This window comes from Hyposmocoma kahamanoa, unplaced genomic scaffold, assembly GCF_003589595.1.
Source record: "Hyposmocoma kahamanoa isolate Upper Pololo Valley unplaced genomic scaffold, ASM358959v1 303, whole genome shotgun sequence".
NCBI classification, from domain to species: domain Eukaryota; kingdom Metazoa; phylum Arthropoda; class Insecta; order Lepidoptera; family Cosmopterigidae; genus Hyposmocoma; species Hyposmocoma kahamanoa.
Window position 1 is genome coordinate 1,309,246 of NW_020653784.1, and position 24,750 is coordinate 1,333,995.

Sequence of the window (24,750 nt, forward strand, 5' to 3'; positions counted from 1 at the left end):
GTACTGGCCAAGTTAAGTATCTTTTTCTAATGTTACAGGGCATATAATATATTTTGAATAATATTTTAGGACGGATTTTAAATGGTAGGTTTTCCGTTACGGATTTACAAGGCGATATTTCCAATTTCAATATTATGTTTGTAACGTAGGCGTTTTAGGAACACTTGGAATATTCAGTTATATTTCTAAGCACCACAAACTTTTTATCTAAATATTGTACAAAATAAATATAATACAAAAGCTATCTACTTTTAGAGTATTATACATTTGAGTTTATAGCAGAGTATATTTTTAACATTAATTCGACTATACGGCACCAATTATTATAAAGTACACAATTTGTAACAGCCAAGTTTGCTACTAAAAAGACTTTTCTACATAATATGTATGTACGTGTAGATAATTTTTGTAGGTGGGGTAACATCAAGGTTTTGTACTTACGATTTATTCCTACCGAGTTTAATAAAATAAAATGAGATTTATTAAAAATAGAGATTTAAAAATTGTATTTCTCTCATTTTTCGCCGAATTTATTAGACACATGTTACGAAAAATAAGTAAAATTTGTTAACCGGGCTTATTATATAATTTTAAGTATCGTTTTAATATTTCCAGAAATACGGGAATGATTTTTCCACTTTCGGCCAAGCCTTTCGATTTCTGATCGGTCGTCTCGTCACCATAACCGCTCGCCTTCGCCTGTTAACACAACAAAATCTATTAAAAATATGTACGTAGAACTTCATTTCGCATGCAATGTTATAAATATGACTATTATGCTACTGTATATTATATTACTATTGCATTGTTATCTCACAACAAATAGTATGTTTCTCATAAGGTGATTTTCAGAATACCTTTATTGCACATGCAGTAAGCATGCTTGATTAGTAAATACATTACAAAGCATTAGTGGCTTAATATTTTGTGCTGAATGTAGCAAAATAATAAAAGTTACATTATATTCATTTAGAAAATGAGTGCGGAGTGTTATTTGAGTGCGCAAAAACCTTAATTTTGAAATTATATACTTCAATACATACCATTATTCCGAATTGTGTTTTCCATCTTTATTCGTTCTTTAGGATTTAGGAGAGTGCGAGTGAGAACAAAAACGAGTTATCGCCTTTCTGTTAATTCCAACACTCATTCTTTTATTGTGATTTGGTGTAACCATTACATCGATTTCACATTTTGCACCTTAATATTTGTTGTGAGACTACAACTCCCGATTAAGATATAAGGACGTCATAAAAAGTAAAACAAATTAAAAAATTTATATGTGACTTTTTTGCGAACTGGACAAATAATTATGGTAAAAAACGGAATCTGTCTATTTATTCATTTATTATTATTCTATGTTTATGACGTCATTGTACCCCAAGTTTTATTTTATCGTATTAAAATAAATAGTCCCTTTTCTACTTTTAATTACATATAAATATGGAACTTAAAAAATTAAAAGAACTTTTTACAGAGGTATTAAAAAAAACTAAAACTTTAACGAAACTGCAATCTAGATATTAATAGAAATCGGTCCCATACAATATGAACTAAAAAAAAATAATTTTCTTGATAACTTGTAAAGAGAAACGAGTAGAAGACTGATATTCCATCCATTCAATTAGCCACACTCATAAAATAATACATAAATTAATTTATTTATACCTAGCTATAGTTAAAACTGTTCTTTGACTAGGTGGAGCATATCGGATTGACGAAATCATGGAAATTATAGTTTTAAAAGTACATGTAAGTATAAAAAATTGAAGAAAACTGGAATTATGTTTACTATTCAGTTTTAATAATGTCCATAATATGTTTTGAAATTTCAAACGTTTGTGTTCTATTTTTTCTTGCTCTTTTGTTACAATATTTCCAGCATAGCAAAGTGAAGCACGTCATCTGTTATTTTATTATAAAAATCCATACAAACCCCTTACCCTAATAGATATGTACACAACTTCAAGTCTCTTCATCAGAACATTACATACTACTAGTACAAACCTTAGAGTTAATTATAAATCGCAAAATTACAAAAATGTATGTGATATATTTACAACTTTAAGACAAAAAAGAAAAATATAACTACATAGGCCGTTCTATATCGTGTTCACGTTAATTAACTATTTGTTAATAAAAAAGAGTATTAAAGTGTAATAAGGGTTTGACAAAGCCTATTATTAAAATAATTATAATGGACAAATTGTGGCTATCACCAAACGTTAACTCAGTTCACATAAGTATCTAAAGTTTAATAATTGTGACGAAATAATTTGTGTTCGCTCATAAAAATACTTAAAAGTATAATCTCACTGGGCCAGCTATTCACACAAAACAATTTAAAATAATTTAAAGCTATGCGAAATAACAAAGTTAACAATATAAAAAAAATGAAGTAAACATACAAGCAAACAGTTAAATGCAATTATAAATTATAATTTTAATAGTGGAAAACTCTGTGACTTCTTCACTTGCAAGCGAGATGAACGAGTTTTAAGTGGACATTAACTATATACAATAGCCATGGAAACAGCTGGCCCTTTTCTATAACAATTTTAGGCATTTTAGCTCCAAGTAATTCGCAACAAATCTCAATAAATCCTTTATTGATATTTGCTGTAAATTATACGCTGGATGTGAAAAATATTTTAATACACGTCAAGATAGAGTGACATAATAATATGTATTTTAGAATATTTTATTGTTTTTAAGTAGGTACTATTGTAGGAATTCCTTTGATCCAACATTGATTGAGAGCAGAAAACATATCATCGACAAAAAATATCTTCACAGTCCAACAGTCGTGTTCCGTCGGAACGCTGCGAACTAAAATTTTAAATTTATAATTGGAACAAGGTGGGTTAGGCGCCGGCGCTGCGCTGGCTAACAGTAGTACGACGTGGAAAGGCCCAGTTTGCATGTGTAGGAATGATACATACTGCTCCTATTCGACACGTCCTTATTCTCGCAGCGTTGTCCGTTGAAACCTTCGGGACATCTGCAATATTTTCATTTTCTTGTTAAATGAGTCATTTATTTGATCGTTCGTGGATCGTAATTGTAAAATGTAATTAATTTAAAATAACAACTGAAAATGAGTTGAATGATGAACATATTGAACGTAATCCATTTAAAGTTATTTCTTTAAACTTGGCTTATATCATATACTACGAACTACTCACGAAAATTCTAACGACACAAAAACTAAAAATTACAGTACTTTTTTAATGAAATAAAAATTATTTTACTCACTTGCAAGCTTGTTCTTGAACTGGCTCGAAGTACAAGCAGGTGCCTCCATTGAGGCAATACGATGAAGGATCAGGCATAGGGCACGGTTCGCCTAATGACGCTGTAAAAATAAAAATATACGATTTACAATCAAGTCCACGAGACAGGAACCCCGGGAATTTTTAGAAGTTAATAATAAGATTAAGTTGCAATTAAAAAATACACCAATTTTAGTCTGAATTGATACTATTAATGTTGATTAAAAAAGAATGAAGTAAATTTAAGTAATCGTTGATCAGAAATTATTGTATTTATTGTATCATTCGACAGTTAATGATTGCATATTTATGAATTTTGCGACTTCAACAGCTAATAGCAATATCTCATTATGCATTATAACTGATCACTCCATTGGCCTTTATACGTTCATTGTCTGGTGTTCTAAGAACACACAGTAAAAGTTCTCATCGCAGTAGCGAGTCGCAAGAATGAACGGTAAATAAGTGACATCCTTTGTTTATACTCATCATAAACTTGGCCCCTTTCGTGGAGATGCTGATCAAGTGATATCAGTGTAAACAATGGAGTAAATGAATGAGAGCTTATTTAAAACGAAGTCGGAACTTTGGCCATTAGCTCGCAATTAGGCGTGACGGTGATTTTTAGTTGGAATTAAAGCTATTTTATGTGGTCTGGTGAGAAAGATATATTTCTCAAGGAAATTTTCAATTAGCAAGCTTTTTACTACACGCGTCTTAATCGTTGGCACTATCTTTTATATCAATACAGATTTTATATTGTCGTTATACTTTTAAAGAGTTGTAGCAGTCTAGACCAGATAGCGAGAACCACCGCAGTATAGAAGAGAGTAGCGTGTTTTAATCTCGGAGGCCGAAATCCTCTGCAGGTTGTTAAGCCAGAAAAGTAGAAGCGAAGAGTGTGATATTAAAATTTACCGCAAAAATGTTTCGAACAAATAATATAAGTAGTTTATCACCTGGATCAGATGTGGACGTAACTGGCGGCGTGACGCTTACATTGCAGTGCGTCACGGCCGGTGGCCCAACCGCGCCTTGTGCTTTGCACTCATATCGCGCTGAATCTTCTAGCCGCGCATGTGTTATCACTAGTACCGAGCGTCTCCTGAAAAGTACCAATAGACGGTTAATAAAAAATATAAATAAATTCCAATATCTATATAATCAGGAAGTATGAGAACTTGGCACGGGACCAAGAGCACTGCCTTGCACGCGCAACGAAATGCACTGCGTGCGGCTGATGTGATAGTGTTGTGACTTGTATCTAATAATGAACACTGCCGTTTGAGACGATCTTTGTAACTACAAGGGACTGTTTTAATGAACATTGGTTAATTAAAACTTGTGTTTCTTAATCTGCCTTTACCTACTCTACTTTTTATACATTTAAGGTTTATTAAGAGACTTGATTCTAGCTGTAACACCTGGCAAAGAAAGAAGTGTTACTTACTTACGGAGATATATTAAAATTAAATTATTACTTATATACCAAGGGACCCGTGTTGGTTAGGTACCGTAGAGATGTGCTTAAGTAATTACGACCAAACTACCTAGATGATTGCATGTTTATGACATAGTTGACTCATGTATTTGTTGATCTTGCGCTGAAACAAGTATGCTTGTATTCTTTAACTAACACTAACAATTCTTTACTACTGGCATGTAGTGATGCGCCAATAATTATCTGTTCAATTACACGAATTTATAGGTTAATATGCGTAGGTAGGCACAAATGCAAACAACATGATGCAAACCATGAAATACATACAATACAATTACAGATTGCTTGCTCGTGACAAAAACCCAAAACTGAGAAAAGAATGTTAAAGAAATGAAAATAAAACAATATGCTTTTTTTCAGTCGCCACATTAACGATAAATAAAGTCTTTTTTTATAACACCAGTGACGGGGCGAATATGTCGTGCACCTGTGATGTGCCTGTCCATAACAGCAGTGCTACTCAGAGCTTTAACTCGCAAAGATCTTAGGGTCACTGCCACTGCGCCCGTACCCCGAGGACATAAGTTAACAAGTCCCATATGCCCGTAATTTCATGAGCACCCTTACCCGTCCAAACTGGAACGCAGTAATGCTTACTGCTGAAATGTATAATGCTCACATTTTACGGTAAGGTATAGTTAATAAGATAATAAGGTATAGTTAAGGTATAGTATAATCATTCTTGAGCGGTTACCGTAAAATAATTAAGTTGCTTAATGATCTGCTATGGTGTTCACATTACGAATATTGTTCATTTGATCTCAAGAGTCAATTAGTCTGAGTTTAGTGCTAATGTCGATTGCAGACCTCTGTCATTGACCTGGGCGTGTAACATAAATGCATTAAGTGGATCAACAAAGTACCTATATAACGATACGTTTCATTGCTACGATACAAGGCGTAGTTTATCTTTAAGTAGGTCCCTGCATCTACGTATTATTTCATATTTAAGACGATGCAACCTCAAATGGCTTTGATTGTTCCGTATAACAGTGAAGGTGTTGAATCAATCTCTTTCGATAAAATATATTAGTAAAATGGAAGATATACACTGATTACCTAGTATACGGTGTAAAAACACGAATCCTAAAAATTTTCACGACAGTAAAAAAACAAACCATTCTCGAGACTACAAGAAAACCGCTGTATTGAATTGGTATTTTACATAGATACCAATGTTTTTTTTAATATCAACTGATCTAAATAGAACACGATATTATATATGTAACGGATCTATGTATTTATATATATATATAAAAACAAAATACCAGAGCACTGTAATTTATTTTTCTTGTGTAGGTAATGCAAACAGCGCGTGAGCAGCTCGTGAAAACTAGAGTTGGGCTTCGTTAGGATGGTCCAAGATTTTGTGTTTTTTCTACTTTCTCTAATCGAGTGTATCGATTCCATTCATCTAATTTGACTGGTGGTCGTTGGTTCAGTGGTATGACTCCGAGCAAATGTTGATTGTACAGACACAATCGGTCAATTAAGACAGCAGACAATTTCACGGTACGCTTGCCGCTCATGCGCCTAGTCACTGACAGCTTTTGCAGGAGTGTCTGATTAATACATTAAGGAAATGTGCTGCTGGCTGAAAAAATAAACGATATACTTCGCTAGTGTACAATAAACATAGATAAATGATACGTTTATCAACTACCTGCGCTTTACTTAGTGCGTAATAAGGTAGATTGTCCCTAAATCTATAGATCCAAAATACAAGGAGCCCACTTATAATCTGCATCCAGTGCGCGATCTCGATAAGTAGTTTTCTTAACACGATAAACTCAGCTAGACATATTTGTTATTATCTGATAGGAAAGTACCAGAAAATGAGACTAACTAGAAGCTTACCTATAATTTTGCACCCGGAATCTCCTGAGCGCGGTGTCGGCAACTGGCTTGCCGTCTTTGTACCACGATATCCGCGGCGGCGGGCGCGCGCTGGCGCGGCACTCGAGCCGCACGCGTCTGCCCAGCATCACAAGCACAGACTCCTGCATTTTATCCACGCGTGCTGAACTGCCTGGGTAAAAGGGGACAATATTAATAATGAAGTAGTGAAGACAGATGGAGTCAAGCGATAACCGAATGCTGAAATGGTTATATTTGGGACGTTCTGTAGCGAAATGGGTGGACGACGTTGTCAAAGTGGCGCGCCGTAGAAGGGTGAGACTAGCGCAGGATCCCCTTCCTTTCTACATAAGTTTTGATTATAATGACCCTCCATGCCGACCTTTATGGTATACGAGAAATGCACTATAACCTCTGCGTGCACAGTAACCTTCTAAGTTCAGGTTCTGACCCCGAGCATCCAGTGTACAGGGTTGTCACAGACCGTTGTCATTGACTTCATCCGGTTCTCAAGAGGTTAGTGCCTCGGGTGAGCCGCCCCGGGTGCACGTACAGTACCCTCTCTATCCCTGTACTAGCGCAGGATCGTGGTGGATGGCACATGGGAGGCACTGGGTGAAGTAGGGCTGTGGATGATGATGACGATGAATTTAGACATAAAACTTCAGAGGTTGCAGAGAGAACCAAAAGGCTGCGGTAAATTATAGAAACATATATGTGTTCGCCGATACCGACGTTTAGCATGCAAATGTGCAGTGGTTGTGGCCTTGCAAACGCATTGAAACATTTTTATTTTTCTTGGACCAGATTACGTAGTCTATGGTGTCTTAAATATACAACAGTTGACGTGCAGAAAAGTTCACTGTTCGCTGACTGTCCCGATATAATATAAATTTCCAGTCAATATTTGTAGGTAAGTACATATTATAACAAGTAGACAGAAGTTACCATAAACAAACTCAAAATTTGTCATCGAAAATTAAACTCTCTTCTTTGATATTTGAAATCCGAAAAATAGCTTAAATTGTCTCAATTTGAGTTTATGTGACTGCTAACGGGCTCGTAGGGTTTTGAGATCTAAGTCCTCTAAATTTTTGTCAACAAAAATAAATAGAAATAAATAATCTGGTTTTTCTAGCTGTAGAGCTCCTTGTGTAACAGTTCGTTCAGGGAATTACTGCCACTTTACGTATTTCTGCCGCCAAGCAGTAATGTGAGCATTACTGCGTTCCGGTTTTGAAGGGTAAGGGTGCTGGTGACATTACAGACACATGAGACTTGTCAACTTATGTCTCAAGTTGACGGGCGCAGTGGCAGTGCCCCTCAGATCTTTGCAATTTAACTTGCAATTTTTAATTTGCACTTTGACTTATTCATCCTGTCATTTAGTATCATAAAAAAATAAAAATTGGAATGAATTAGTACTATATTTTATTGACTTTATTTGTCGTTGCTAAAACAAATATTGCACCATCTATCTACCATCGAAGCTCGCCACTCAAGCTTAACTCCGAACAGTGTTGCCAATTAATTTCTAAGCTAATTGTCATATATTGTGGATAGGTCCACATACCAAAAATAAAATATAATAATCTCAATACAGTACTAAAAAACCGACCTCAAAAGTTCATGGAATTCATCTATTTGCAAAGTTTTATCGAAATTGGTTACCGAAAAGCGCGCGCGCAACAGAATTTTCCACATCTAGAGGCGGAATATTTTCTTCAAATTTAAATGGGACCAAAATTGAACTACCCTCTTTCCAACAAAAGAGATTCATCGAAATTCGTTCATAAATTGCAAGTACGAGTTATCGCGCAAAATATATACAAAAAAATACAGTCGAATTGAAAAAAAAATACAGTCGATTTGAACACCTCCTTTTTTTGAAGTCGGTTAAAAATGAATGAATATTAACATTGGTAGTTATGACACGATATGAATGAACAAAATTTCCCAGAATGTTTATAACCTAATTACGATTTGAAATGAATTTACGATTATTTGAAATATCAACATGATTCAAACTGCTTCTAGCCTGTAGATGGTTACAATAAGTAAATATTCGAAAATACGTGCGTGATATACACCTCCATGTTCTTACGTTGGCAGATTTCTGCTGTACATACTAACTAGCCAGCCCGCGTATACAGTAATCAATGTTAAACAAAATACCAAGTGATGATTACAAGCCAAAACGCTACAATTTACAACGTCTAGTGTGTTAGTTGTAATTCTGCCACAGAATATTGTAAATAACGATGCCCGATACAGACAGGGCGTGTTCGAAAATAGCAGTGGAATACAAAGAGACAAATTCAAACTTTAATGTGTCTAAAATGTTATGTTTATTATTCTGTAGGCACGTTCAGGCCACAGACGCTGGTTGTTCAGTTAGATTGAAGGATTTTTTCTTTGTGTTTGGTATATAATAATAACAAGTGGTGTTGGTGGAGTACAAAAACTATGTGAATGTGAATCAATAAAATAAATATTATTGTAATTAATATACGACACCGACAATAGCGACATCTCTTGTCAGTCTCTGGCGACTGTAAATGACCAGAGCCCCAATTCTGCTAATTTTAAATCGTCTCAGTTGTGAGTCCAGAGTAATATCATTGGCATAGAGTGTCGATGGTAGGATTTTGCTAAAATGCTAAAAATAAGATACGTTTGGTATTTTGCTAAAAGTTTAGAATGACTGAAATTTTACTTACACCATTTTAATGTATCTGCACAAAAAATTGCACGTAAGGCATTGACTTACAATTATATGGACGTCGGGTCCGCGCTAAAAAGTGTCCGAACTTATAGGGCGTTAAAATCGTATACAGAGCGTCATTCACGCTTTAGTCTTCGTTTGTTCGACTGACAGGAAAGCAAGCAAAATTAGACAGTACTGCGATGACATTACAATTTAAATTCAACGTTTTAGCTTTTTCGTATTCCTTGACATGTCACTACGTTTAAATAGGTTGACTTGGGACATTTTTTTCGTGGTTTTTGTATTAGACCCGTCGTCCATTTATTTGTAAGTCAATGACGTAAGGAGTCAATTTCTGATTTTCAGTTACACAGGGTACGACAAATAATATCTAATCAACCTCTGTCTGTCGCTAGTAAGACCTTGTATTACCTGTACTTAGAATGTAGTGTTTTGCGAATGTGGTGTTTAGCGAGTATGGTATTTTAAGAATGTAATATCTTGAGAATGTGATATCCAGCGACAGAGGCAAAAGGAGGAGGTTTTCAATTCGACATGTTTTGTATGTACGTTACGCGACATCTCCGGCTTGTTATTTGTGAACGGATTTTGATGATTCTTTTTTTGTTAGAAAGAGGATACGTCAGTATTAATCCCATTTAAATTTGAAGGAAATATTTCACCTCTAAGCGTGGCAAACTAGAACCGAGCCGAACCGAATTCAATAAAACTTCGCAAATAGATGTATTTCCACGAAATTTTGAGGTTGTTTTTTTTTTCTAAAAAAGTACAATTAGGTAGTCTGCTCTTCAATGTCGAGTCGATGACACGTCCACGGTGTAGTCTAATAATATCATTGACTTACAAATAAATGGACGACGGGTCTAATACAAAAACCACGAAAAAAATGTCCCAAGTCAACCTATTTAAACGTAGTGACATGTAAAGGAATATGAAAAAGCTAAATCGTTGAATTTAAATTGTAATGTCATCGCAGTACTGTCTAATTTTGCTCGCTTCGCTGTCAGTCGAACAAACGAAGACTAAAGCGTGAATGACGCTCTGTATACAATTTTAACGCCCTATAAGTTCGGACACTTTTTAGCGCGGACCCGACGTCCATATATTTGTAAGTCAATGAATAATATTATTAATGTTTCATTTGAATTCTAAATTGCTGTTTAAACGAGATAATTATCAAGATATGTATATTTTCAGGGAACTTTTAGTAATGCAACCTCGATCGTCAGTAATTGGATGAATAAATGAAAATCATGACAGCCACTCCACTGACACTCTACGACGGTTTGTTCTTATAGGAAGAAAAAAGGATTTGATAAGTCCGTAACTTTGAGAAGAAAAAACATTTTTTTTTAAATTATGGTTTATTTTTCTACATCTCCATTTTCTGATGAGAAGCAGAGAACTCTAAATTCCGTTTTCTCCAACTTCAAATAATATACCAACCTAGTGATAATAATGGAACAAGTGTCAAATTATTCAGTTTTAGATTAATGTTTCGTTCTTAGTTAATAGACTAAGTAACACGGGTGTTAAGGTTTTCCATTTAAGATAGAGAAACCCTTGATGAAGGAAGAAAATCAAAAGAAAACGCCCCTCTTCCAGTGTCACTTCTTGACACTTAAAAATGCGTCGTATCCAGCATTCGGGTACTAAAAATAAAGCCGCTGTCATTAGGCCAATGGCCTTATTATTCATCAGACGAATAACATATGTAAGATCAGAAATAACCAGTATTATCTAAACGGGAGTCACCGTTTGGACAACATCCCATTTTGTAGCGACAAAAAACATTGGCTGCGTTTCGGTGGCGAGAAAAAACGGATTGCTACGAGCGTGTTGGGCAAGTTCAGAACCCATGTGACGTGATGCAGTTGGTGTAATACTACATCAGCTTACACGCTTCCACTGCTGGACATAAGCCATCCACTGACCACGTCAACTTTCTCGGTCCTGTGCCGCCAGCATCCAGCCGCTGCCGACCATCTTTCTCAGGTCCTCCGTCCATATTACCGTAGGTCGTACTATATCTAGAACAAGTCTGCTCTATCGGTCATCAGTCCATCAGAGCAACCCCAAGAATAGCTCGATTCATCGCACACTGAGCGACTTGAAATTTGTTGATGATGCTTGTTGTTAAATGTCCACGCCTCGGTTCCGTAGGATATTATAACTGGTAGAAAGCAGAGGTTGAATGCCTTTGTTTTTGGACTTTCGGGGATTGACGACCCAAAGATGTGGCTAAGTTTGTTTAATATCAACCTTTTCCTTAATAATATCCGCCGAAGATTCTGAATTTTGTTTCATTTAAGAATTTCAAAAGAACCTTCTTCTATTACCTACATATACTTGCTTAAGCATAAACTAAACATATACTAACCTAACCTAAAAATAAAAAATATTTTTATGTGTTGATATTGTATTTGTAAGCAGTCACACGAAGAAAAATAAAATTATATAATACGAAATACATAACAAAGGTCTGTTACGATAAGCAAGTGTCAAGGAACCCTAAAAAGAAAAAACTACGGTACGTCAATAGTAAATCATTTACGATATCTTCAGGGAGTGGCATCCCTAATGGTTGTCGGAGACGGAACAGAAATAATGTTGTTGCTATTGCCAAATAACGATTTTAATGTTCGAACTTATTTCTACATTTTATTTTGGCATTGCGTTTTGAAATGTGGAAATCCAGAGACAATTTGAATGTGTGAGAAAAGTATTTTTATGGTTGTAATAAAATTATATGGAATTGACCTGATATAATAGTTTTAATCAGCCCATTTCCGCGTCCCGGGAGTAAAATATTGACACTCGGTGGATGTCGAAAATGCCGTGAAAATCGAGGATTTCCTCAAAACTTTTCATACTTATATATTAAATACTTCATTTACACAGCAGTGGTGGCCTAACGGTTTTACCTACCGTCTTTCAATCACAGGATTGTGGGTTCGAATCTGGTCTTGCACCTCTGAGGTTTCCAGAATTTATGTGCGAAAATTAATTTAAAAATTTACCATGAGCTTTTCGGTAAAATAAAACACAGTGAAGTAAAACATCCTGAGGAAACCTGCACACATCTGCAAAGCAATATAATGATCTGTGTAGGGTTCCTAATCCGCATTGAATTACTAGTCTAGTGGCAGTAGAGCTCCTTGTGAAAGAGTTCGTCCAGGGAAGTACTGCCACCTTTCCTATTTCTGCCGCCAAACAGTAACTTGAGTGAGCATTACTGCGTTCTATTTGGAAGGACAAAAGTACTGGTGACATTATAGGCACATGGGACTAGTTAACTTATGTCTCAGGGCGACGGGCGCAGTGCCCCTCAGATCTTTGTGATTTAACAGTTATGGCATATAGCTTACCATCAGGCGCACGACATGTTCGTCCCGCTATTTGATATTATAGAAAAAAAAAACTGTAGCTCAACAAACATTGTGAGAGGAGGCTTGTGTCCTATTGTAGGGCCAATGTACAAGCTAACACAAATTATAAATGATCAGCGGTTTACTCAAGAGCAAACCGCTGATTTTCAGCTATAACCTAGAGGTAATCGCGGATACGATAATCAGCTCGCTGACGTCATGTGACGTACTACCTGCCGTCCTTCAATTTTCACTTATAGGTTCCACTGTATAATCTAGCCATGTCCAAAATGTCCGTGTAACCATTTAACCAACCTCTTTAATTAAGTGAACGAAAACCTCAAACTCTCGTCTCGTAAAAGTCGAAAAATTTTCGAGATCGAGATTTCCGAAACGAAAACGACTACTATGTTACTGAATTCACTGTAGTAAATAACAAAATGGCCGCATCAGCCGATATGGCAAAAACTAGTGGGCAGAAGACATGAGTGAAATAGTACGCTGGACTTATGAATGAAATGACGTAAAGACAAAAGTCAGAGGTCAATAATCTCCTAATGGAGTGGCAATTAAGGGAAACGTAGGCGTTTATGGCAATACCAGAATACTTCAGACGTATCATTACCGTACGCCCACTGGAGGATTTTCTTACTTCGCGAAATTCGGTGACGTAAGAAAGGAGATTTGGCCGTTTTTCAGATTATTTATTTTGGAAATATCCGATTTCAAGTCTTTTTCCTGTGAAACGGCTTCAAAGAAGATAATCTGTGTTTAACTTCGAAGCTGTACATAGGTACATCTGAGTGACCCTCTGCTGTATAAAAATTCTTAATTTCTATCAAAGGACCTCTGCAATCTGCAAAAAAAAATATACAGGGAAAATCAGCTATTGCAAGGATGGTCACGGTGACTTTTCCTCAATGCGTACTATTCAATGATTATAAAAGAGCTTAAAACATTTTAGCATAAAAATGCTTCCCACGGCCCTGCCTACTACAAAACTCATTCAACCAAGCAAACAATACCAGTTCATCTCTCATCCTACGTAATGACAGCTAATGTTATACATCACCAGGCTACTTCCTTTTCATGAATGGGTTTCCTTCAACGGCCTTGCCAATTCTGCCGCCCACGTGTCTAGACGAACTAAAGACAAAGTGACGTCACAGGATAATGACCCGCATAGAGTCACGGCTTGGTACAATACCGTATATTGACATTCTTATTAGAATTTGCGTGAAATTAATCGTGTCAGCCTGTCAATACTCGACTTTATCAGCCGCCTTTAGGGTAAGAGACTCCTAATTTATTAAAAGTAAGGCTTTCCATAGAGTACTATAATGATCCGTTTATACTGCTATGGGAGTCGATGTTAAGTCTCTTTTTGGGGGTTTTACGACCCATACCAGCGAACTTATCTTTTGTGAAGAACAGTAAATTTGAACAACATAACAATGAAGATTTCAAGACAGAAAATTTAATATCAAGAAAGAAAAAAGAAGATCAATTTATAGAAGATCAAGAAGAAACACTATAGAAGAAAACTAATTGAAGCAAAATTATATTGAAGAATAGATTATAGAAGAAAAGAATAGAAGACAAATTATAGAAGAAAAACCATGAAAGAAAAATTATAGAAGAAACATTACAGAAGATTAAAATGAAAAAAAAAGAAGAGTTAACGTTATAGAAGACTGCAAGAAAGAAGAAAGAAGCGTACACGCGGTGTCCAGGGTAATCCCGGGCCACGGAGTCCAGGGTATAGCCCAGCCCATGTAGCAGCGGTGTCCAGGGTAAAACTTTAATTATGAACAGAAGTATAATAAAACAAAAATAAACCATTGATAATTACTAATCGAACTATGCGACAGATTACAGTCAAAAGATAAATTTATAAATATTATGCTAGTGAATACTATAAACAACCCGTATGCCAGTTAAGTTCTTTGTATTCTATGTTAAAAAGTACTATATTGGCGAGAAACAAAATTAATATTATGGAGTACAAAAACTTACAGTATTTCTGAAAAGAAAATCCGAAGAATTCCGTAGTAACAATGTAAATTCTATCTGTAAAGAGGGATGTAAATTCTAATTTCACAATATACTATTTTGTTTTCTAAGTGTGATTTCACAAAAAATAATTGAATGTCATGATGATAAAAAATCCTCTCATTCAATAAAACACTTAACGTATGTACTATTTTATTACACGTTATTTTTATTGACTACTTTTGGCGAAATATACTCAGTGATAAACAATCCAAAAGTCCATTCGCTTCTCCTACCGATCTATTGGAACCCGTAAAGACAAATCCGGACTTACAAATATGAACAAAACTTGGTTTCTTTTTCAAATTCGTTCAATTCTCGTCTTTAAGTGCTAAAACAAGCTCTATTAAACGAAATGTGTTACTAAAACTGTAACCAGGTAATTACTCTAAAGTAAGTACTTGTTGCGTACTAAAGCTCATTAATCTCATTATCAGAGCATTGCTAATCAATGTTCGTTGGCGTATAAATAGTTACATCCTGAGGAAGCCGAATTGGAACGACACAGGTGAGCCCGACTGGCTGGCGGCCAATATTGGTGACTCAGAAACGTTGTCTTTAGTCCCTGGAGGAACTTAGTGCTACTAAAATTTTGCCACGAATATTGACGACGAAAATCAGTGATACCCACATTACGGTCATCCTCGGACTAGTGTACACTATCTAATTTCCTCGGGAATTTTTATTATTTAAATATTCAAGTATATTATCATGTAATTATTACATAATATTTCACGATACAATACTCGAATACTAAATAATATTAACTAAATAATATTAACTGCCTCCGTGGCCGAACGGTTACCATGTCGGACTGCAATGCAGAGGTCCCAGGTTCGATTCCCGGGCCGGGAGAAATATTTGTATGGCTTACATTTGTTTGTCTCGTGAGTTTGGGTGTAATTTATAACTGTCTATTTGTGTGTCCATAGCACCCGCGACACAGGGTTTCCCTAGTGCGTGGCTATGTCGAGTGTGTGCGTTATTATTACTATTAGTTAATATTGCACAATACAAAAATGGAATACTCAAATAATAAAAATTGCCACGGAAATTAGTAACAGTAGTCCGAGAAGTATCGATTAATAAATCCATTTCAAGAGTATGATCGGTATTAAGGTGTTATTATTTATGATTATTTACAAAGAGGGGACTCTATCTCACGAATGTGTAAGTAGTAATGCTTAAACAATGTGGCGATATCAAGTGTTACTTGTTTACCTATAAAATAAATATATACTAGAATGATTGATTGGCTATGTTATAAATATCAAGTTAGCGTGCACTTGAACGATCACTCTTTGAATATATACAATTAATAAGCTTCTCTGAGCTGGAATTAATAAGAGGAATCATTAACCTTAGACTAGAGGGAGCCTGGTGATTAGTCATACAGGGATATAACCCTAGTACTGACACCAGACTCTCACAATGTCCTTAACAGTACAAAACTCTGTATTTTAGTCTTAAGTGAGCCTTGTGAGAGTAATAAATTATCATTCATTCAATTTGTGAGTCAATATTACCGCTTTTTAATAAACATCACTCAGCACTTAAGTTTTTTTTTGTATATGTAAAGAAGGAGGCAAACGAGACAACGAGGCACTTGATGGGAGTTAATCATCTTCGCGCATGGACATTTGCAGAATCAGATAATCAGATATGCGTTGGCAGCTTTTGAAAGCCCTGAAAACACGCTTTTTAAAGAACCCCATGTCATAGTGCAAAGGAAATACTTCAGAAGGGAGATTATTCCACATCTTGCAGGTTTGAAGAAGGAACGAACGAGATGCTCGCGTGGTCGTACAATGCCAGGCATCTAAGATGTGGAGATGGACTCTACTCATTCGGCGGGAGGTGCGATGGTGAAAACGAGACGATGGCACCAGTTCAAACAGTTCCTCAGAGCATTCCCCACTACAAAGACGATAGATGGTAAGAATGGTAGTAAGTTACGGGTTTAAGATCTTTATTAAGTCCTATTCAATCAAATGCAGGCTTGTTGAACAATTGAGATGATTAAAAATATCTGTGAGAATGTTTTTTACGGTATTAAGTGACTGGACGAGCACATCGTGCGCCTGCCTGGAGGTAAAAGACACGTCTACCCATAACAGTTGCAGTGCCAAGCAGAGTTTTGATCGCAGATATCTGTAAGGGATTGCCACTGCATCTGTCGCCCAGAAACAAAGCTTATAGTAGTAATTTCACCTGCACCCTTCAAAAACTGGGACGTAGTAACCGTCATATTATTGCATGGCGACAGAAGTAGGTATAGTGGTTGGTTAAGTGTCATGATAAATTCTTTCATAAAGAGTTTTATCTAATCTATTAAATACAGCACAATTTGCGGTGAATTTCGACATCTATACTGGATCTAGAAGGTGTTACAGTTCTAAGAGATGCAGTGTTTTTGCAATTTTAAATAATAATAATCTTACAAATTTGATAATTTTGAACATTCATAATTTAAGGCTCTAGTTCTAGACTTTTGTATTCTTTTGTAAGAACTGAAAATATTTGAATCAAAATGACACAGGTGATGACGGCTGGCTGGTGGCCAAAATCGTTGACTGACTCAGATGTCTTGTCACTCGATGGATTCTAGACTTTAGCGACCTGTTAACGTTAATATTTAAAATATGAAATGTAATGCAGCCATCTAGCTTACATGCTGCGCTACTTACAAACAAATGATTATGTGTTTATGTCGAGGCTCAGATTGTTTTCATTTGTCATTTGTTTTAATGGTGAATCAAAGAGACTTAGTTTTTTCGTCACCTTGCAATAGAAGAGATTTTAAGGTCTGCTGGATCGTTTCGTGGCTTGATTGTCAGAACGTCTAGCACGCATTGCTGCAAGGCGTTGGTTTGAATCTAGTCGGATTGAAGGAATTTTACTGCTGTTCGATCTTTGTATTAATAATTATACCAAATAATTATAGTTGTTTTAAACCATGTTTGAAACTTCAGAGTTAAAGTCAACGTCAAAAAGTCATTTATTCCATAGATAAAATAAATTTACACTTGAAAACGTCACATTTAAGCTACTGCTCGTTCACTACGTTGACTTCCCTGCGGAGAACGAGCAAGAAACTTTAGGGATTGCTCTTTTCAAATAAACGTAAATGCTATGGAATACACTTTGAATCAAATATGTGTGGAATCTAGAGCCATGTCGTCTTTCCATACATCTTTATCTAACACGTAGTCTTCAATTTTGTAATATGACTTTTCAATTAAAATATTTTTATGTAATTTTTAAACTTAGGAAATTATAATCTTAATATATGCTCCCGAATCTTATTGTAAAAACCTATACAGTTCCCCATAAAAGAGTTGTTTACCTTGGTTAAACGAAATCGTGGTACCATGGGTTTGGACTTAGCTCTAAGGTTAATATTATGGATATCTTCTTTCATATTGAAATAATGTATATTTTTACGGGCATATAAAATATTTGAGTAAATGTACTGAGATGCCATAGTCATGATACCAGTCTCCTTAAACTTTTCTCTGAGAGAAACCCGAGAGCCTAGACGGTACACAGAACGAATCGCTCGTTTTTGCAATACAAATATGGTTTGAATATCTGCCGCTATACCCCACATGAGAATCCCGTAGGATATTATACTATGGAAGTAACTAAAGTAAACTAGTCTGGCAGTACTAACATCGGTAAGCTTACGTGTTGTGAGGACTGCGTATGCAGGGGCGCCTAATCTTCTGGCCAGGGAAGATATGTGTGGGAACCATTGAACAGAATAATAATAAACGCATATTATAGGTCCATAGAAATAGTAAAACTTAATTGAACGCAGAGTTGATCGCTTTAATTCCCCCCGGAATGGTACTTATCTGAAGGACTTTAAACTAATTGTTTACTTGTCAATTGGAAGTGCGGTATAAATATCTTGAGTAATTAAACACGAGACAGACGGTTCAAAATAAACTGTATTTTTAACAGCACAATAGAGGGGATCATCGGTCGTCTTTTGTTGTATTTAAAGAAGTTGTTCTTATAATAGATATGTGACGGACGGACGAGTTTGTACAGGGTGTTAGTACTTGTTATTCTCCTAATGCAGGTTTATAATTTAGTTGAATTCCTAACCTACCAATACAGTTGCACATTTCTGCGAAATTTCCCTTGCTACTGAAAGCTCCTTGTGAAAGAGTTCGTCCAGGGAAATACTGCCACCTAACCTATTTCTGCCGCCAAGTAGTACTGTGAGCATTACTGAGTTCTATTTGGAAGGACAAAAGTACTAGTGACATTATAGGCACATGGGACTTGTCAACTTACGTCTTAGGATGATCGGCGCAGTGGCAGTGCCCCTCAGATCTTTGCGATTTATAGTTCTCAGTGGCACTGCAACTGCTTCGGATAGGCGTGTCGCTTACCACGTTACCAAGTTCCTGGGTTGTTAGGCCAGACTAGTTTTTATATCTAAATGCGTGGTAAAAATGGAAGTATTAATTACTATGTCGCTGTTTTTCGTAAATAGTCGCTCAAATTAAAACAAATCAAATCAAATCATTCGTTGCGTACGCACGTCTATAAGGTCTTATTTAACATTGTTGTGTCAGTTTTAATGCCAATTTTACGACATACAATTTACATAATTAAATTAATTTAACAGTATACTACTACATTTTAATTACAAAATGTCAAATCTTAATTTAAATTCTTAATTCTATGTTCTTGTCATTTAAGTAATCGCTGACTTTATAATATGCTTTCCCAGTCAATAAATTAAATAATCGCTTTTTAAAATTGGCATTGTCGATAGTCTCAAGTATATAATTAGGCAGCTTGTTGTATAGTTTTGGCGCCATCGCACAAATATTATCATGAAAGAGGGTAGTCTTACAGGTAACCAGTTTCAATTTATTGTGTCTTCGTGTACTTTCCACAATTCGTTTTTTAGTTACACAGCTGTATTGAAAAGGTGCTAAATTCTTATTTGAATAAGGACTTTTCATCGGTCAAAATATTCAAGCGACGCCATTGGGCCCGCATAAGAATCGGTTTTGAACATTAAATACGTCAAGTTGTTTCTAAATCCTCTTCGTGGTGAATTAGGTGATTTTTGAGATAGGCTGCGTTGCCAGAAAACTATCGACATGTTATCATGCAGTTAATTTTAAATTCAAACGCATCTGTTTTGTATAAATCTTACCTTGATGGAGTTCGCGGACTGGCTAAGTTATTTATTCATATTACCGAAAAGTAACGCTTGAATCTATAAATGGATGTGCAGGTGAGATGACGAAAGCATTTAGTTTTGATCACCATCATATCAGCCGGAAGGCGTCCACTGCTGAACATAGAACTCCCCCAAAGATTTCCAGACCAGCCGTTCGGACGCGACGTGCAGCCATCGGTTACCCGCCGCCGTAAACAGGTCATCCGTCCATTGCCTCTGTGGCCGAACGGTTACCATGCCGGACTGCCACGCAGAGGTCCCAGGTTCGATTCCCGGGCCGGGAGAAATATTTGTATGGCCTACATTTATTTCTCTCGTGAGTTTGGGTGTAATTTGTGGTTGTCTATGTGTGTCCATGGCACCCGCGACACAGGGTTTCCCTAGTGCGGGGCTATGTTGAGTGTGTGCGTTATTATTATTATTATTATTATTATTTAGTAGGGGCCGTCCCACTGAACGCCTTCCAGTTCGGTTTTGTTATTTAGTTTTGATATGGACCAATAAATGCAAGAGGACTTCTAATCTCCATACTACAGACACTTTGGATAATTTGGGTAATGTCAGCATTACTGTGTTTCGGTTTTGGAGGATAACGTATCGTTATATAGGTACTTTGTTGATCCACTTAATGCATTTATGTTACACGCCCAGGTCAATGACAGAGGTCTGCAATCGACATTAGCACTAATCTCAGACTAATTGACTCTTGAGATCAAATGAACAATATTCGTAATGTGAACACCATACCAGATTATTAAGCAACTTAATCATTTTATGGTAACTGCTCAAGAATTATTAACTATATCTTACCGTAAAGATGTGAGCATTATACATTTATGCAGTAATATGAGCGTTACTGCGTGTTAGCTGGTGAAATTATGGTCACTTGGGGCTTGTCAACTTATGTCTTAGGGTGACGGGCGCAGTGGCTGTGCCCATAAGATCTTTGCGATTTAAAGCTTTGAGTTTCTCACTCAGAGCTTACAATGAGGTGCATGACTCGTTCCTACCGTCACTTAATCAGAAACTCTGAAAAAGGTAAAAATCCCGTCTTACTTTTATCTAGATGGCGCTGACAAATAGCCTGGAAATAGTTTATATATTAATTACGTAAATGTCCGTGGATAACAAGTAATTGCTCTGTAATATGAAATACAAGTAGTCAGTTTTTTTCCTTGTAATATTATTCAAATATTGATCGTGAGTTAAAAATAACATTATTTTCTGAACTTTGACAAATACGCGTTTCAATACTATTGTTAGGATTAGGATGGCTTGCATCAATATTAGACTTAACTGATTGATGACTTTACTATCTCAAACCTTGGTTTGTTAGAAAAAAATAACAAATATACGCGATTTATATCCGAACAAGTTTCATTTTCAATACCTATATAGGCGCGCATCCTCGATCATAAAGTGGCGTAATTTGAAAAATAACATTTTTCGCAAACTAACAAAATATAGTTTAAGTAATTTGTTTGTAATGTATTTTTTTTTACCGTGTGGTGCCGGCCTAGAATAGCACCACCCCCTTCTTGTCCTGTGGGTGTCGTAAAAGGCGACTAAGGAAAAAATTGTCAGAAGAAGACGGGCAGCAGCGTCTTCTACCCATCTTGACCAGAACTGCGATCGCCAACCCGCCTGCCAAGCGTGGCGATTATGGCACAACCCCCCCTATGATACACACACCAAAGAATTGGCCCCTAGTCCCCGGCAGTCCTGCTCTTCCTAGTCACGGTAGCGGCTTTGGAAACAGGGCATGGGGTGCGAAGAATCCCCGGGGGAGACCCGGCTACCATCAACGACGACGACTGGACCTGGCAACCTACAACACGCGCACATTGAGGACCGACGCAAAGCTCACAGAATTGGAAGAAGCTATTAGTAAGTTACGCTGGGATATCATTGGGCTATCTGAAGTCCGAAGAGAGGGGGAGGACTCGATAATCCTTAATTCCGGCAACTTACTATACTACCGGGAGGGCGACCAACAGTCCCTTGGCGGTGTCGGGTTTATTGTCCACAAGTCCCTTGTTAACAACGTGATTTCCATCGGAAGTGTGTCGACCAGGGTGGCATACCTGATACTCAGAATATCAAAACGATATTCGTTGAATGTCATTCAGGTTTATGCTCCGACCTCGACACACCCAGATGACGAAGTGGAGGCTATGTATGAGGAGATCTCAAAAGCCATGCATAGCTACAAAACCCACTACACGATTGTTATGGGGGACTTCAATGCAAAGTTGGGAAAGCGTTGCGGTGATGAACTGAGAGTGGGGCAATTTGGAGTTGGACAGCGGAACGCCAGAGGCCGGATGTTGGTTGATTTCATGGAAAAGGAGAACCTCTATACGATGAACACCTTTTTCAGGAAATCTCCAACTCGTAAGTGGACCTGGATGAGTCCGGACGGCAAAATAAAAAATGAGATTGACTTTATCATGTCGACGAAAAAGCATATATTCAATGATGTCTCTGTGATCAACACCGTTAAAACAGGAAGTGATCACCGGTTGGTACGAGGCACATTGAATATCAATATCCGGCTGGAAAGAACTCGACTGATAGAGTCTACGCTCCGACCAATACCTGCACAACTCCAAAACCCCGAGAGCTTTCAGCTCGAACTTCAAAACCGCTTCGAAGCCCTCGAAAACTGCATAGATGTGGACGATCTAAACAACATGGTGGTGGACACTGTCCGTACGGTTGGGTCCAAGTTTTTCAAAACCCACCGTACCAGAACAAAGAAACTCTCCGACAAAACACTTCAACTCATGGAATATAGAAATGAAATGAGGCTACAGAACTCAGAGGATGCAAGTCACTACAGGCGGCTAAATAGGCAGATATCGAAGTCTTTGACTAGCGACATACGCCAATTTAATACAGAGCGTATTAAAGAGGCCATTGAGCGGAACAAAGGCTCCAAGGTATTCGCGAGAGATCTGTCTATTGGGCAAAGCCAACTGACGAAGCTAAAGACTGATGACGGTAGCATCATTTCATCTAAGCCTGAAATCCTGAGGGAGATAGAGAGTTTCTATCGACAGCTATACTCCACGAAAGCACCTGTTGAAAGCGAGGTTAGAGACCCCAGAGCCAAGCTTACCCGACATTATACCGAAGATATCCCGGACGTCAGCCTGTATGAGATTAGTGTGGCTCTCAAACAACCCAAGAACAACAAAGCGGCGGGCGATGATGGAATCACTACAGAACTTCTGAGAGCGGGTGGCAAGCCGATACTTAAAGTCCTCCAGAAGCTTTTCAATTCTGTCATCGTCGAAGGTCAAACGCCGAAGGCATGGGGCAGAGGCGAGGTCGTTCTGTTCTTCAAAAAGGGTGATAAAACACTCTTGAAGAACTATCGGCCAATCTCGCTTCTGAGCCATATATATAAGTTGTTTTCGAGAGTTATCACGAATCGTCTCGCTCGCAGGTTTGACGACTTCCAACCTCCCGAACAAGCCGGTTTCCGAAAGGGTTTTAGTACCATAGACCACATCCATACGCTGCGGCAGGTTATACAGAAGACAGAGGAGTATAACCGGCCACTTTGCTTAGCGTTTGTGGACTATGAGAAGGCCTTTGATTCGATCGAGACCTGGGCGGTGCTGCAGTCTCTCCAAAGGTGCCAAATAGACTATAGGTATATAGAGGTGTTAAGGTACTTATACAAAAATGCCACTATGTCAGTCCGATTACAGGATCAGAGCTCTAATCCTATCCAACTGCAACGAGGCGTGAGACAGGGAGATGTGATATCTCCAAAGATGTTCACTGCTGCGTTGGAGGATATTTTCAAGCTTCTGGACTGGAAAAGACTTGGCATCAACATCAATGGCGAGTACCTAACACACCTTCGATTTGCCGATGATATAGTTCTTATGGCTGAGACCTTGGGAGACCTGAACACAATGCTCGAAGATCTCAGTAGTGTTTCCCAAAGAGTGGGTCTTAAGATGAACATGGACAAGACGAAGATCATGTCGAATGTCCATGTTGTACCCGCTCCAGTAAAAATTGGGAGCATTACACTCGAAGTTGTTGACCATTACGTATACCTGGGGCAGACAGTCCAGTTAGGTAAGTCCAACTTTGAGAAAGAGATCTCTCGTCGAATCCAGCTCGGATGGGCAGCGTTCGGGAAACTCCAAAAAATCTTTGCGTCCAAATTACCTCAATGTCTCAAGACGAAAGTCTTTGACCAGTGTGTGTTGCCAGTGATCACATATGGATCAGAAACGTGGTCCCTCACTATAGGCCTCATAAGAAGGCTCAAGGTCACTCAGCGGGCAATGGAGAGAGCGATGCTCGGTATTTTCCTGCGTGATAGAATCAGAAATGAGGAAATCCGTAGGAGAACTAAGGTAACCGACATAGCTCGAAGAATTGCTCAGCTGAAGTGGCAGTGGGCGGGGCACATAGCTAGGAGAACCGATGGCCGTTGGGGCGGAAAGGTTCTTCAATGGCGACCGCGCACCGGACGACGCTCAGTGGGTAGGCCCCCCACCAGGTGGACCGACGATCTGGTGGAGGTCGCGGGAAGCCGATGGATGCGGGCAGCGCAGGACCGATCGTCGTGGAGATCGTTGGGGGAGGCCTATGCCCAGCAGTAGGCGTCGTATGGCTGAATGATGATGATGATGATGATGATGTATTTTTTTTTATTCACTAATTGATTAAAGATATCTCTACAAAACTACAAAATGTTTTAAAATCAGCTGTGATCTTGCAGCCATGTTTGGCAT

At 37.6% G+C, this 24,750-nt stretch overlaps 1 protein-coding gene across 2 annotated transcripts in view; it reads right to left on the reverse strand.

The window, feature by feature from the left end:
• Positions 1 to 6: 6 nt before the first annotated feature.
• The window catches only part of LOC113229328 (protein vein), a 118,530-nt gene continuing 93,786 nt past the window's right edge, over positions 7 to 24,750 (reverse strand). The window contains exons 2-6 of one of the 2 annotated variants that reach the window (XM_026462884.1): positions 6,631 to 6,802; positions 4,232 to 4,377; positions 3,256 to 3,355; positions 2,943 to 3,001; positions 7 to 699 (exon numbers count right to left, since the gene is read on the reverse strand). In XM_026462884.1, the coding sequence (XP_026318669.1) occupies positions 677 to 699; positions 2,943 to 3,001; positions 3,256 to 3,355; positions 4,232 to 4,377; positions 6,631 to 6,802 (500 nt within the window). In that variant the 3' untranslated portion in view covers positions 7 to 676. Of the gene's footprint in view, positions 700 to 1,329; positions 3,002 to 3,255; positions 3,356 to 4,231; positions 4,378 to 6,630; positions 6,803 to 24,750 lie in introns of those variants that run through there. The other variant, XM_026462883.1, reaches the window with a different exon arrangement.